This window comes from Phalangium opilio, unplaced genomic scaffold (genome assembly GCF_054372755.1).
Source record: "Phalangium opilio isolate 3A_F unplaced genomic scaffold, DU_Popi_V2 ptg000105l_1, whole genome shotgun sequence".
NCBI lineage: Eukaryota > Metazoa > Arthropoda > Arachnida > Opiliones > Phalangiidae > Phalangium > Phalangium opilio.
The window spans coordinates 10,171,358-10,186,168 of NW_028324207.1; the positions used below are offsets into that span (position 1 = coordinate 10,171,358).

Genomic DNA, 14,811 nt, shown 5'->3' on the forward strand with positions numbered 1-14,811 from the left:
TTGGTCATTTCCTAAATACACCGACTTTTTCCAAGTTATTCCTGAGCAATTACTTACCACAATCCCTTCCTTGACTAGTGACCTTTCCTCTCATGACGTCACAGGGAATTTTGGTTTATATTTCCTTCTGAGCTCATCACAGCGAATTTTATGGTTTAACATTTTAGTATGTGACGTCGCGTTCAATTTCAGTTTGTTTTTTATAGTTTCTCATGACGTCATGTTCAATTTTATAGTTTCTCGTGACGTCACGTTCAATTTTATAGTTTCTCGTGACGTCACGTTCAGTTTTATAGTTTCTCGTGACGTCATGTTCAATTTTATAGTTTCTAGTGACGTCACGTTCAATTTTATAGTTTCTCGTGACGTCACGTTCAGTTTTATAGTTTCTCGTGACGTCACGTTCAATTTTATAGTTTCTCGTGACGTCACGTTCAATTTTATAGTTTCTCGTGACGTCACGCTCAATTTCATAGTTTCTCGTGACCTCACGTTCAACTTTTCAGCTTCTCGTGACGTCACGCTCAATTTCATAGTTTCTCGTGACCTCACGTTCAACTTTTCAGCTTCTCGTGACGTCACGCTCAATTTCATAGTTTCTCGTGACCTCACGTTCAATTTTTCAGTTTCTCGTGACGTCACGTTCAATTTTATAGTTTCTCGTGATGTCACAGTGAATTTTAATTTGAAATTTGTTCCATGATAATGAAGCTATCATTACCAGAGAGAATTTAGAAGGGGAGTGGAAGGGGTGGTTTGGAATGTAGCGCAACGTCGTCTGCTAAATGTTATCTAGGCAGGTCGATTTCCGGTATGATGCGTTGGTAACAGAGAGATTTTAGAACATGTGACCGGAAACTCGCCTACCCCAAAAAGCTCAACGCGACATCTTGTTTGGGCGTCATCACGTTTAATAAAGTCAAAGGGGGGGCCTTCCACTCCCCTTCTAAATTCTCTATGTCATTACTCATGGTTGCGTCAAGTTCCTTCTTAAAGCATAGCGCGTCTCCAGTGGATCCCCTACAAGTTGACGTTCCTTACGAACTCCAGTTTTGGCTTGGCGAAGCTAGAGGCATTTGTGGGCGGGGTTTATAAGTGCACTTATAAATCCCGCCCACTAGCCTTTGCCAAGCCAAACCCGGAGTTCACGGAGACGCGCTATGCTTTAAAATATTCGAAAATAAATTGATACCAGACAGACAATTAAGATTGAATAAAAAAGCGAGACCAATATAAGATCGTTCTTCATTGAATAATAATTAACATATTATTAATAATAATTACATGACCTATCTGATTGAAAAATATAATAAACGCGATGAAATAATTAATTATATTTATCACATTTTCTTGGCTCCTAATTTAAGTGGTCCTTTAAGATTAGTCACTTGTCGCGCCGCTTTGCGTTCCTCCAGTTTCTTCTGATTCTCCAATCGCTTCGCCTCTAGCCGTTTCTCGCGTTCTTGCTTCTTTTCAATCGCCACTACAACTAACACGTGACGTAAAATTAAAGGCATTATCATAAGTTCATAAGATATGTTGGCCATAAGTTTGTCATGAAGTGACGTAGGTCATAGATACTCGTTTAGCGACGCCTGGTGAGGCGCTGCTGTCAAAGGCTTAGTAATGCATACATATGGATGGAACATTCCATTGTTGTAATGCCTGAGCTGACTACTTCCAATATGGTCGCCAAAAACCAAAACAGAAGTAAGAGATAGGAGGGTATGACGTCACGAGAAATTTCGTGGTTGCGGACAATAGAAGCCATCCCACAACCCTAGAGGGCGGTAAATGCCTACATGAAGTGACGTAGGTCATAGATACTCGTTTAGCGACGCCTGGTGAGGCGCTGCTGTCAAAGGCGCTACATAGTAACGCATACATATGGATGGAACATGTCTTGTAAACTTATGATTGTAAGGCCTGAGCTGACTACTTCCAATATGGCCGCCAAAAACCAAAACAGAAGTAAGAGATAGAAGGGTATGACGTCACGAGAAATTTCGTGGTTGCGGACAATAGAACCCATCCCAAAACCCTAGAGGGCGCTAAATGCCTACAGTACAAAAACAAGTCGTCCCAAGCTTCCCATAGCAGACGATAAATATCGTCTTGAAAAAGACACAAAAACCAAAATTTCTCACCATTAAATGGATCCTCCCACGTTTCATTCCCCTGATGTCTAAATTGGGCAGTTTGGCATAATTTTTTTATTTGCTGACTCATTCCGGAAGTAGACGAACCGTAATTGCTGCCTGACGGTGACTCCACTTTCGACGAAACTGAAGAAGGACTCTGAGTTTCGGAGGGAAGGTCAAAGTCGGTCCAATCATCTCCCGCGTCCCAACCTCCTCCTAGACCACCCGTATCCCCCAATTCATTTGATTCATCTTCCATCCTTAAGGAGGAATCCTGTTCAAAGAAAAAAGCGAATAAAACTTCATGGTGAGTTTTACGAGTACAAGTGGGCCGTGCCCCAACTGTCCTCTATCCAAGGATACCTAAAACCAGGGTCTAAGATCGGCTTTATTAACTCCAACTTTAAGATGTGGTAGCACTAGCTCAAAACACTTCCAGGGATATCATTTCAGGGTTTCATATCCCCTAATGGTTTTAAAAACAACGATACCAGGAATGCATGGAGGGGTTGGAATGGCTGAGGTCAAATCCTAATCGGCGTGAAATGATCGTTGAAACATCTGACGTGGCTTAATTTACGCTAGTGACGTCATACCCTGACGTAAAAATCGTATTTACCACTTAAATTATTTTCATTCATTCATTGGCTGCCAAAAAAACGTGATTGCTATAATTCTCCACCCTCTACCCTTGGTCCTCTGCCTAGGCTGAGAGAATCGAATATGAACGTGAACGGCGGCTAATCAGCGCATTTAACTTTAAAAAATCTAAAAGGTCACTTCTGCCATGCCTTTTTAACGAGTCATGACATTTCTCGCCTTCAGTAGACGTAGACAGCTAAACAGGCGTAGGGGGAGGAGCTACACTACAACGAGAGCCCCCTTAGCCATTCCAGCCCCTCCATACATTCCTGATGATACTGAATACTTGGACACTAAAGGTGGAATTCATAAACTTCAGACGCAACACAATTTAGTACAGGCAAAAGCATGGCGTCGTGCGCAAAAGGCGGAAGTTTGCGCACGACGCCCTGCCTTTGCCTGTACTAAATTGCGTTGCGTCCGACGTTTATGAATTCCACCTCAAATCAATCCATATAGTTTTAATTAAAGAATAAATATTACTAATAGCACCTCGTGTTATTTTCCTATAGATCTAAAACGGTTAAAGGTAGGGGCTGCCATTACTCCATATAATTTCAATTAGAGAATAAATAGACTAATAGCACCCCATGTTATTTTCGTATATATCTTAAAACAATTAAAAGTAGGGGTTGCCATTATTAATAAAATTTCATTTAGACCCGGCCGCGTTAACAGCGGAATTAATATTACTCTAAAACTTATAACATAAATTAATAAATAATTTCGTATTTCAAGCTTACCTCTGTCCAATCAGCATCGTTCCACTGATTCTCATCAACAGGAGAAGATGGACTAGGATTGCTAACAGATAAGGAAGAAAGGTCCTTGCTGATTGACGCGGTCTTGTTATTGCTGTCTGCCAACATCGCCGAAGAAGTATTAGCAATACTTTTGCCATCCTCTTTATGTGTTGCGAAAAAGTAAAAAAATTAAAAAACAAAAATGTGATCATAACAGTTGAGAGCAAGAAACCCTTTCAGAGGGTTCAAGTGTATTTATACCTTTCTCAGGTGAGGTTTTCGCTTTGGAATTCTTGTAAAATTTATTGGTTAAATTGGTAACTGCCCATCCCGCTAAACTAGAAGCGATGGACGAAGCGCTGCCCCCGCTTGCAGAGTTAACGTTCGCCTCTGATCAAATAAATAATTCCAAATCCAATTAAGCGTGCGTTTAAAATTAATCATTTTTATTTCAAGTTATATGAGTGATTGATTATTCCGTTATTAGTGAAAGGGTTCATACAATTTTTGGAAAACAATTTTTTCCTGAGGTTTTTTCCCTATATACTTCCCTGAGTTTTCCAGGTTTTTCCCGTATATGGAGTATTCTATGGAGCAAATGTTAACGAAGGAAGAAAAGGGGCAAATAGGACTACAACATACTCAAAGGACATCCCTGTATCTCTAGTAGAACCAGAGTTATGAGCCTCCAAAGTTGGGTGTAATGTTAATCCTATGGAGTGTATGTTCACGAACATTTTGCTTAATTACTCGGCATCTGTTTGTCGTAGCCCTAAGTTTTTAGTATGGTTGGATGGGGGATAAATTGGACTATAACGTACTCAAAGGACATCCCCGTATCTCTAGTAGTACCAGAGTTATGAGCCTCCAAAATTGGGTGTAATGTTAATCGTATGGAGGAAGTGATGTTTATGAACATTTTGCTTAATTACTCCGCCCCTGTTTGTCGTAGCCCTACGTTTTTAGTATGGTTGGGTGGGGGCAAGTAGGGCTATAACATATTCAAAGAACGTCCCCATATCTCTAGTAGAACCAGAGTTATGAGCCTCCAAAGTTGGGTGTAATGTTTATCCTATGGAGGCTATGTTCACGAACATTTTGCTTAATTACTCGGCCCCTGTTTGTCGTAGCTCCAAGCTTTTAGTATGGTTGGATGGGGGGCAAATTGGACTGTAACATACTCAAAGGACATCCCTGTATCTCTAATATAACCAGAGTTATGAGCCTCCAAAGTTTAGTGCAATGTTAATCCGATGGAGGGGATGTTCACGAACAATTTGCTTAATTACTCGGCCCCTGTTTGACGCAAATTCCCCTGATTTTCCTGAATTTTACTAGTAAAAATTCGAAATTTCCCTGAACTTTTCCTGTGGTTTTTGTCATCTATTTATTTCCCTGTTTTCCAGGTTTGTATGAACCCTTGGAAATTTCCCTGATTTCCCTGAATTTTTACTAAAATTTCGAAATTTCCCTGAGTTTCCCCTGTTTTCCAGGCTTGTACGAACCCTGTTAAATTAATTACTTGGCGCCATCTATCTATTAAATCATTAATCACAACTAAAATAAAAACAACGACTAACCCATTTCTTCGATCAACGAGGGATCTTCGGAAACCTTTTCGAGTTTACTGAGAAAAACTTTGCTGACTCGAAAGGCCTGATCTCGGACTGATTTCTCAGGGTCAACCATGGCGTGGCAAAGAGCGGGGAGAATCTTCTTGGCCCAATCTTGAACGGTGAAGAAGCTTTGAGTGGAAGAGAAGGCCACGAGAGCGGCGATCCTGGAAGGGGGGAAGGGGTCTCGCATGGCTCGAGCGAAGGCCGTGATCAAGACTTTTTGACGCACCGACGGATGCAAGTAACAGCAGATCTTACCCAGACAAACTGTCACGTTTGTTCTAATACCGCCCTATGGTCAACAGGGGACACCAGAAAAATAGTGCTCCAATTACGAATTGTAGCATTTTGAAATTTATCCAAGATCTTTTACTAAAAAATAAATGGCTTATCCAAGACCATTTACTAAAAACCCTAAAACCCCGACTTATCCATTACCATTTACTAAAAATCCTAAAACCCCGGCTTATCCAAGACCATTTACTAAAAACCCTAAAACCCCGACTTATCCAAGACCATTTACTAAAAACCCTAAAACCCCGACTTATCCATGACCATTTACTAAAAACCCTAAAACCGCGACTTATCCAAGACCACCATTTACTAAAAACTCTAAAACCCCGACTTATCCTAGACCACTTACCCAAAAAACCCTAAAACCCGCGACTTATCCAAGACCATTTACCCAAAAAACCCCGACTTATCCAAGACCATTTAGTAAAAACCCTAAAACCCCGACTTATCCAAGACCATTTACTAAAAGCCCTAAAACCTCGACTTATACAAGACCATTTACTAAAAACCCTAAAACCCCGACTTATCCAAGACCATTTACCCAAAAATCCCTTAAACCCCGACTTATCCAAGACCATTTACCCAAAAAACCCTAAAACCCCGACTTATCTAAGACCATTTACCCAAAAAACCCTAAAACCCCGACTTATCCAAGACCATTTACTAAAAACCCTAAAACCCCGACTTATCCAAGACCATTTACTAAAACCCCGACTTATCTAAGACCATTTACTAAAACCCCGACTTATCTAAGACCATTTACTGAAACCCCGACTTATCCAAGACCATTTACTAGAAACCCTAAAACCCCGACTTATCCAAGACCATTTACCCAAAAAACCCTGACTTATCCAAGACCATTTACCCAAAAAACCTTAAAACCCCGACTTATCCAAGACCATTTACCCAAAAAACCCTAAAATCCGGACTTATCCAAGACCATCCTCACATATCCAAGACTATTTACATAAAATATAAACCCCCGACTTATCCATTTCTATTCACGAGACCCCATTTTTTAAAATTCCGAATTATCCAATCCATTACAATGTTTAAAAGTATTAGGCCTACACGCACTAAGTTACAATCTTTAAAGTAACTAAAACGCCAGTTTGTTAAAGGCGACTTATAATCAAACGAAGATTGCCTTACCTGATCATCTTTGACTTGCAACCTTGAGAAATGTTTCATGACTTCCTCGTTTAAATTATTGTAATTTAATTTAGGCGCCATATGGAGCATACACTTTAATTGGATTAAATTAATTTAAATTACCCATTTAATGATTTAATTAATTGCTATTAAAATAGGGGCGTGGTCTTACTTTGACTGTCTCTTCCCTAATAACGGGATTCGTGTCTAAGAAACCTTGAACCACTTGCGGAAATATTTGATCGTTAACTAACGGAGGTTCGCAATGTTGGATAAATAATTCCATCTACCATAAGACAATGACTTAATAAGAAGTCACAGTAGTTCAATGATTTTTAATACTACGAGTATCAAGAGTATTAAGAGTACTCGAAGTTCAGTAGCGAAATTTAGGGCCTTTTATAGAAATTTCTATTACACGAGGAGTCGAGTACCCGCGGCTATTTAAGAGTACTAATATTCAAGTACCCGCTACTATATTTAAAGAGTACTAATATTCGAGTACCCGCTACTATTTAAGAGTACTAATATTCGAGTACCCGATGCTATTTAAGAGTATCAATATTAGAGTACCCGCGACTATTTAAGAATACCACTTTTAGAGTGCCCGCGACTATTTAAAGAGTACTAATATTCGAGTACCCGCTACTATTTAAAGAGTATCAATATTAGAGTACCCGCGACTATTTAAGAATACCACTTTTAGAGTACCCGCGACTATTTAAGAATACCACTTTTAGAGTGCCCGCGACTATTTAAGAATACCACTTTTAGAGTGCCCGCGACTATTTAAGAATACCACTTTTAGAGTGCCCGCGACTAATTAAGAATACCACTTTTAGAGTACTCGCGGGCGGTTAATCCCGATACTAGAGTACTCGCGAGCTGTTAATCCCGATACTAGAGTACTCGCGAGCGGTTAATCCCGATACTAGAGTACTCGCGAGCGGTTAATCCCAATACTAGAGTACTCGCGAGCTGTTAATCCCGATACTAGAGTACTCGCGAGCGGTTAATCCCGATACTAGAGTACTCGCGAGCGGTTAATCCCGATACTAGAGTACTCGCGGGCGGTTAATCCCGATACTAGAGTACTCGCGAGCTGTTAATCCCGATACTAGAGTACTCGCGAGCAGTTAATCCCGGTACTAGAGTACCCGCGACCATTTAATCCCGATACTAGAGTACTCGCGACCATTTAATCCCGATACTCGAGTACTCGCGACCATTTAATCCCAATACTCGAGTACTCGCGACCATTTAATCCCAATACTCGAGTACTCGCGACCATTTAATCCCAATACTCGAGTACTCGCGACCATTTAATCCCGATACTAGAGTACCCGCGAGCAGTTAATCCTGATAATAGAGTACCCGCGAGCATTTTATCCCGGTACTCGAGTACCCGCAAGCAGTTAGGCCTACTAATTAACTAATAATGATAAACTTCCTCAAATATTTCCTAGTATGTAAAATTAACCCCAATCACATTTTATAATGGAACTCGAGTGAAATGGAGCAAATGGGACTCGAGCCTCGAACGCCTTACTCAATTCAAATAAAGCTCAAATAGAACGTACCTGTTGTAACAATTTGGCTCTGGTCGAACGATCTTTGGAACTGAACAATTTAACGATACAAGGCACTATTTTCTTTTGATATTCGTCACTTTCTAAAAGTTTACCAATCTACAGAAATTAAACACTACATTAGTTCCAAGAACCTTCATTGGCAAAATAATGATAGATGTCGGTTCGCATCAATCGCGATTAATATCGATTTAAATTAGTCGCGATTAATATCGATTTAAATTAGTCGCGATTAATATCGATTTAAATTAGTCGCGATTAATATCGATTTAAATTAGTCGCGATTAATATCGATTTAAATTAATCGCGATTAATATCGAGTTAAATTAATCGCGATTAATATCGATTTAAATTAGTCGCGATTAATATCGATTTAAATTAATCGCGATTAATATCGAGTTAAATTAATCGCGATTAATATCGAGTTAAATTAATCGCGATTAATATCGAGTTAAATTAATCGCGATTAATATCGATTTAAATGGATCGCGATTAATATCGATTTAAATGGATCGCGATTAATATCGATTTAAATGGATCGCGATTAATATCGATTTAAATGGATCGCGATTAATATCGATTTAAATAGATCGCGATTAATATCGATTTAAATGGATCGCGATTAATATCGATTTAAATGGATCGCGATTAATATCGATTTAAATGGATCGCGATTAATATCGATTTAAATGGATCGCGATTAATATCGATTTAAATGGATCGCGATTAATATCGATTTAAATGGATCGCGATTAATATCGATTTAAATGGATCGCGATTAATATCGATTTAAATAGATCGCGATTAATATCGATTTAAATGGATCGCGATTAATATCGATTTAAATGGATCGCGATTAATATCGATTTAAATAGATCGCGATTAATATCGATTTAAATAGATCGCGATTAATATCGATTTAAATGGATCGCGATTAATATCGATTTAAATGGATCGCGATTAATATCGATCTAAATGGATCGCGATTAATATCGATCTAAATGGATCGCGATTAATATCGATTTAAATGGATCGCGATTAATATCGATTTAAATAGATCGCGATTAATATCGATTTAAATAGATCGCGATTAATATCGATTTAAATGGATCGCGATTAATATCGATTTAAATGGATCGCGATTAATATCGATCTAAATGGATCGCGATTAATATCGATCTAAATGGATCGCGATTAATATCGATTTAAATGGATCGCGATTAATATCGATTTAAATTAAACGAGATTAATATCGATTTAATCCAATTACCAATTATGAAAAATATTTCTTACTTTGAAGATTGGATTAAGGATTGAAGATCCGGCGTTGCCAAACTCGAAAGCGTTGATTAATTGGGGGAGTATTTTGTACTTGCAAACGTCATTGGGGAAGGAATCGAGGAGAGTGCTGATGCCGGAAAAGAATTGGGCCACTTCGTTGCTGTCTTTCACTTGAATCTCTTCCAGGAATAACATGGAATCCACAAAACGATTCTTCATGTAACCATTCGGCCCCGTTTTGCACTTGGCAATGAAGTCACCGGGACTCAGTCGTTTAGCGGGATTCGCGGCCACAAGTTCGCAATAAAAGGGACTTAATGATTGTGGAATCTATAATAATATTTCAATTATTAAGTGGGTTGTCATGAATTGCTTTAAAAAATCTATTTTAATTAACGTTTTAAGCTAATTAAATTAGCATAAACAATAAGAACCTTATTTAAATGTGTGGAGCCTAAGTTTTAGTTGTTGTTAGAGGCAGATCTATTACGCCTTAGTATTCGCGAACATTAGGCCTCGGTATTCGAGGATAATAGGCCTTGGTATTCGCGAACATTATTCCTCGGTATTCGCGGATATTAAACCTTGGTATACGCGAACATTATTCTTCCGTATTCGCGGATATTATTCCTCGGTATTCGCGGATATTATTCCTCGGTATTCGCGGACATTATTCCTCAGTATTCGCGAATATTATTCCTCGGTATTCGCGAGCATTATTGCTCGCTATTCGCGAACATTATTCCTCGGTATTCGCGAATAGTATTCCTCGCTATTCGCGAACATTATTCCTCGGTATTCGCGAATATTAGGCCTCGGTATTCGCGAATAGTATTCCTCGGTATTCGCGAATAGTATTCCTCGGCATTCGCGAACAGTATTCCTCGGTATTCGCGAATAGTATTCCTCGTTATTAGCGAACATTATTCCTCGTTATTCGCGAACATTATTCCTCGGTATTCGCGAACATTATTCCTCGGTATTCGCGAAAATTACTGCTCGGTATTCGCGAACATTATTCCTCGGCATTTGCGAATATTAGGCCTCGATATTCGCGAACATTAGGCCTCGGTATTTGCGAATATTAGGCCTTGGTATAAAGCTAACCTTTCAAAGATATTTTACTGATTTTCTGCCTAAATCCCAAACTCCGCGACTTTTCCACGAGTTTTCCCAAACCCCCGTGACAAATCCCAAAGGAAAACGAAACATACTTACTTTCCCTAAGGTTTTCAAGGAAGCCGGACTCGACAAAGGTCCATTGAAAATCTCCCAAACCAAGCAACCAAGACCCCAACTATCATAAGACCACTTTTGTCCGCTACTATTTGTTCCGTATTCTGGCACTCGATACACGTCTAAGGAACTCGGTCTAAAAGGGGGCGTTTCCGAGGCGGGGCTAACATATTCCATTCCGCCCAACTGCCACTCCCCCGAACGACTGACAAAGACGGAATCCAGACAAACGTAGTTGTGAAGTAGATTGCAATCGTTAATTAAGAACCACAACCCTTTCTGAAAAAGAATTGAAAAAAAAAAAAAAATATTTCAATAGGATTTTATAGGAAAACCATGATTTGTATAGGATTTTATAGGAAAACCATGATTTGTATAGGATTTTATAGGAAAAATGTGATTTGTATAGGACTTTATAGGAAAACCATGATTTGTATAGGATTTTATAGGAAAAATATGATTTGTATAGGATTTTATAGGAAAACCATGATTTGTATAGGATTTTATAGGAAAAATGTTATTTGTATAAGGTTTTATGTGAAGAATAGGATTTGTACAGGATTTTATGTGAAGAATAGGATTTGTACAGGATTTTATGGGAAAAATAGGATTAGCACAGGATTTTATAGGAAAAATGTAATTTGCATAGAATCTTATAGGAAAAATGTAATTTGCATAGAATCTTATAGGAAAACTATAATTTCTACAGGATTTATAGGGAAAAATATAATTTCTGCAGGATTTATAGGGAAAAATATAATTTCTGCAAGATTTTGTTGGAAAAGTATAATTTCTACAGGATTTTACAGGAAAAATATAATTTCTACAGGACTTTATAGGAAAATATAATTTTTTACAGGATTTTATAGGAAAAATATAATTTCAAGATGATTTTATAGGAAAAATATAATTCGCATGGAATTTTATAGGAAAAATATAATTCGCATGGAATTTTATAGGAAAAATATAATTCGCATGGAATTTTATAGGAAAAATATAATTCGCATGGAATTTTATAGGAAAAATATAATTCGCATGGAATTTTATAGGAAAAATATAATTCGCATGGAATTTTATAGGAAAAATATAATTTGCATAGGTTTTGATAGGAAAAATATAATTTGCATAGGTTTTGATAGGAAAAACATAATTTGCATAGGTTTTGATAGGAAAAACATAATTTGCATAGGATTTGATAGGAAATATATGATTTGTATAGGATTTTATAGGAAAAACATGATTTGCACAAGATTTTATAGGAAAATATAATTTGCACAGAATTTTCTAGGAAAACTATAATTCGCATAGAATGTATGGGAAAAATATAATATCTAGATGATTTTATAGGAAAAATATAATTTCTACAGGATTTTATAGGAAAAATATAAATTCAAGATGATTTTATAGGAAAAATATAATTTAAATAGTATTTTATAGGAAAAAAATAATTTGCATAGGATTTTATAGGAAAAATATAATTTAAATAGTATTTTATAGGAAAAAAATAATTTGCATAGTATTTTATAGGAAAAAAATAATTTGCATAGGATTTTATAGGAAAAATATAATTTAAATAGGATTTTATAGGAAAAAAATAATTTGCATAGGATTTTATAGGAAAAATGTAATTTAAATAGGATTTTATAGGAAAAAAATAATTTGCATAGGATTTTATTGGAAAATTATAATAATTTCTACAGTATTCTATAGGAAAAATATAATTTCTAAAGTATTCTATAGGAAAAATATAATTCCTATAGGATTTCATAGGAAAAATATAATTCCTATAGGATTTCATAGGAAAAAATTTAATTTCTACAGGATTTTAGAGGAAAAAATGGACTTTCTGTTTCAAAACTATTGGACAAGGACGTTTTGTACTAGAACAAATTAATTATTTCCTCATTAAAATAATTAATCACTATTTTAACACACTTGATGCATTAATTACTTTAATTTTGAACAAATTAAAATTAAACTACTTACAGAGATCTGATGAAGTCCCCAAGATATTGCAAAGGTTCTTTGTTCATCAGTATAATTAGAATTAGATTCAAAGTAACCATTAAGGGGAGTAACATACTCCGTTACTAAATAAACCACTTTTTCCGTCTAAAATAACGAAACAACATTAAAACCAAACTTAATTTTTAATTTAACTATTTAACTAAATAAAATTTACCTCTAAACTATCAACGTATCTGAGAATATTGGGATGTCTCAGCGTTTTTAGCCTCTTAATCGCTGCTTTGGCGCTAATTATCTAAGAAAGTGGTTGCCAAAATCATCGATAACGTGCTTCGGACATCGTTAATAATAAATAAACTTACTTTGCTATCGTTTGGGCTTCCTTCACAAACAAAAACTGATACTTTTTCAAGCGTTTGCTAATAAATTAAAGCTTAAATTACAGCCAATTCTGTATAATTTAACTATAATTAAAATTTAAAATACCTTTTTGGTCCCGTTGTGAAGTTCCCAAGACGATTTAGTCGTGCACAGAACATTATCCTCTATATCGTAAGCGAAATCTTTTAAAGGATCTCGTGAAAATAGCGACCACATTTTTAACTAAACCTAATTTTAAAGTAAAAGTATATTATTTTAATTGTTTTTGAAACGTGGAACTTAATGATTTGACAATCAGGTGTTTCCGATTCCGAGAAACAAATTTACCTGGAGAAACTTATCTAGACAAAGGCTTAGTGCACGAAACTGCCGTAATTAACTCGCCAGTTCTGCTTGTATTAAAGAACCCACGGTTGTAAAACTGTTTTAAATTGTTTATAGATACCTTTTGTATAAATTCGAATACTTGTCACGATTAATTTTGGAACTGTTAATTAGGAAAATAAATATTTAACGAAGTATGTTTGAGCGCTTCGTTTAAACACCTCCAACTTCCAAGAGCTCCGCCATATTGGTTTTTACATACCACGTGACTAGCAGCCGTATGCAGGGCCGGAAATAAGCACACGACACTGGACACTGTTCAATAAAATTTTAAAATGTCCCATAATATTTTTAAAAACTAAGGGGGTCACTGGACAGTTGACCAGTAATTTTCTCCGACGTTTTGACAGCTTGACTATGAAGACGCGACGCAATTTTTGCGCACTCCAGTGGACAATGTCTTATAAATTTTCCAGTCACAGGGGGTACCACTGGACACTTGTCCTATAAACATTTTTTCTTATTTCCGGCCTTATGCAGCACAGTTTGGGAAATAGCACATTTCCTCTGGTTCAAAACCAGTTTATTAATTGCTTGGACTAGTTTTTAAATTCAAGATGTGGGGGGTTAATGGTCCTCAGGACCAGTTTATTAATTACAAATCTATAGGAGAACAAAGGCTGGGACTACTCCGGAGACCAGTTTATAATTTCGGACCCTAGGGGGGTCACTGGTCCCAAGGACTAGTTTAAAAATATCCTTATTTCCCAGACTGATCATTCCCGTATGGCTTAATTCAGCCATAGCCCACTCGATCACGCGCATCACGACGCTAGCCGCTCGACCTATAGAAGCCCGTTTAAAGGGAGGGTGAAGTAGAAAATCAAGTGATTTTTTATCTATTCTTCTACTAATTACAAGACCAGTCTGCATAGTGAAACATTCAGGAAATACTTCCGAATGATTTTAAAATTCAAATTAGGTTCAGATTTTAAGGATAATTTTAAATAAGGACCTCCTTGCCTTTTTATTAACAAAATTCTCGCGGCACGTTCCGTGTCGAATGAAATTTATCACGAGATTTGATGAAATTTGCCCACGACGTGACAATCGTGGCGCGAGACATATAGGGAGAGGGCGTTTGTCAGGGAGGGAAAGAACATCCGACGTCATTTTATACCTCTACTTAGGGGAGCGTTTCGCGATACTGAAATTCCCCCGTTAGGGGGATGGAATCGAGGTAAGAGATATAAGCCTATGACGTGGCAAGAATGGGTTTGCCCTCTCCCTATAGCGTGCCACGAGAATTTTGTTAATAACAAGACGGCCCAAGGGCTCGTAATAGTAGCCACATCGTACGAGTGAATAGCCCCTCTATACCCTACCCTAATGAGTGGATAACCCCTCTATAACTTACTCTAATGAGTGAATAGCGCTATCTTTT

General features: G+C 37.2%; 1 protein-coding gene across 2 annotated transcripts; it reads right to left on the bottom strand.

Moving 5' to 3' along the window:
• Positions 1 to 1,203: 1,203 nt before the first annotated feature.
• yata (N-terminal kinase-like protein yata) lies at positions 1,204 to 13,618 on the bottom strand. 2 transcript variants are annotated; one of them, XM_089851575.1, is made up of 15 exons: positions 13,371 to 13,618; positions 13,149 to 13,271; positions 13,025 to 13,081; positions 12,877 to 12,957; positions 12,681 to 12,806; positions 10,677 to 10,973; positions 9,471 to 9,788; positions 8,169 to 8,276; positions 6,761 to 6,874; positions 6,589 to 6,681; positions 5,107 to 5,434; positions 3,788 to 3,916; positions 3,527 to 3,687; positions 2,148 to 2,415; positions 1,204 to 1,489 (listed from the first exon to the last, which is right to left on the bottom strand). In XM_089851575.1, exons 2-15 carry the CDS (start codon positions 13,257 to 13,259, stop codon positions 1,341 to 1,343), a joined length of 2,340 nt encoding a protein of 779 aa, XP_089707701.1. In that variant the 5' UTR covers positions 13,260 to 13,271; positions 13,371 to 13,618; the 3' UTR covers positions 1,204 to 1,340. The 2 variants fall into 2 exon arrangements, with proteins under 2 accessions (XP_089707701.1, XP_089707702.1); XM_089851576.1 differs by having other exon boundaries at positions 13,489 to 13,604.
• Between the last annotated feature and the right edge of the window lie 1,193 nt (positions 13,619 to 14,811).

Coding starts and splice junctions, on each gene's coding strand:
- yata (XM_089851575.1), bottom strand. CDS start 13,259: ATGTGGTCGCTATTTTCACGAGATCCTTTAAAAGATTTCGCTTACGAT. Junction 12,807..12,876: donor GATACGTTGATAGTTTAGAG/GTAAATTTTATT, acceptor TCGTTATTTTAG/ACGGAAAAAGTGGTTTATTT. Junction 5,435..6,588: donor TGCAAGTCAAAGATGATCAG/GTAAGGCAATCT, acceptor TGTTGACCATAG/GGCGGTATTAGAACAAACGT.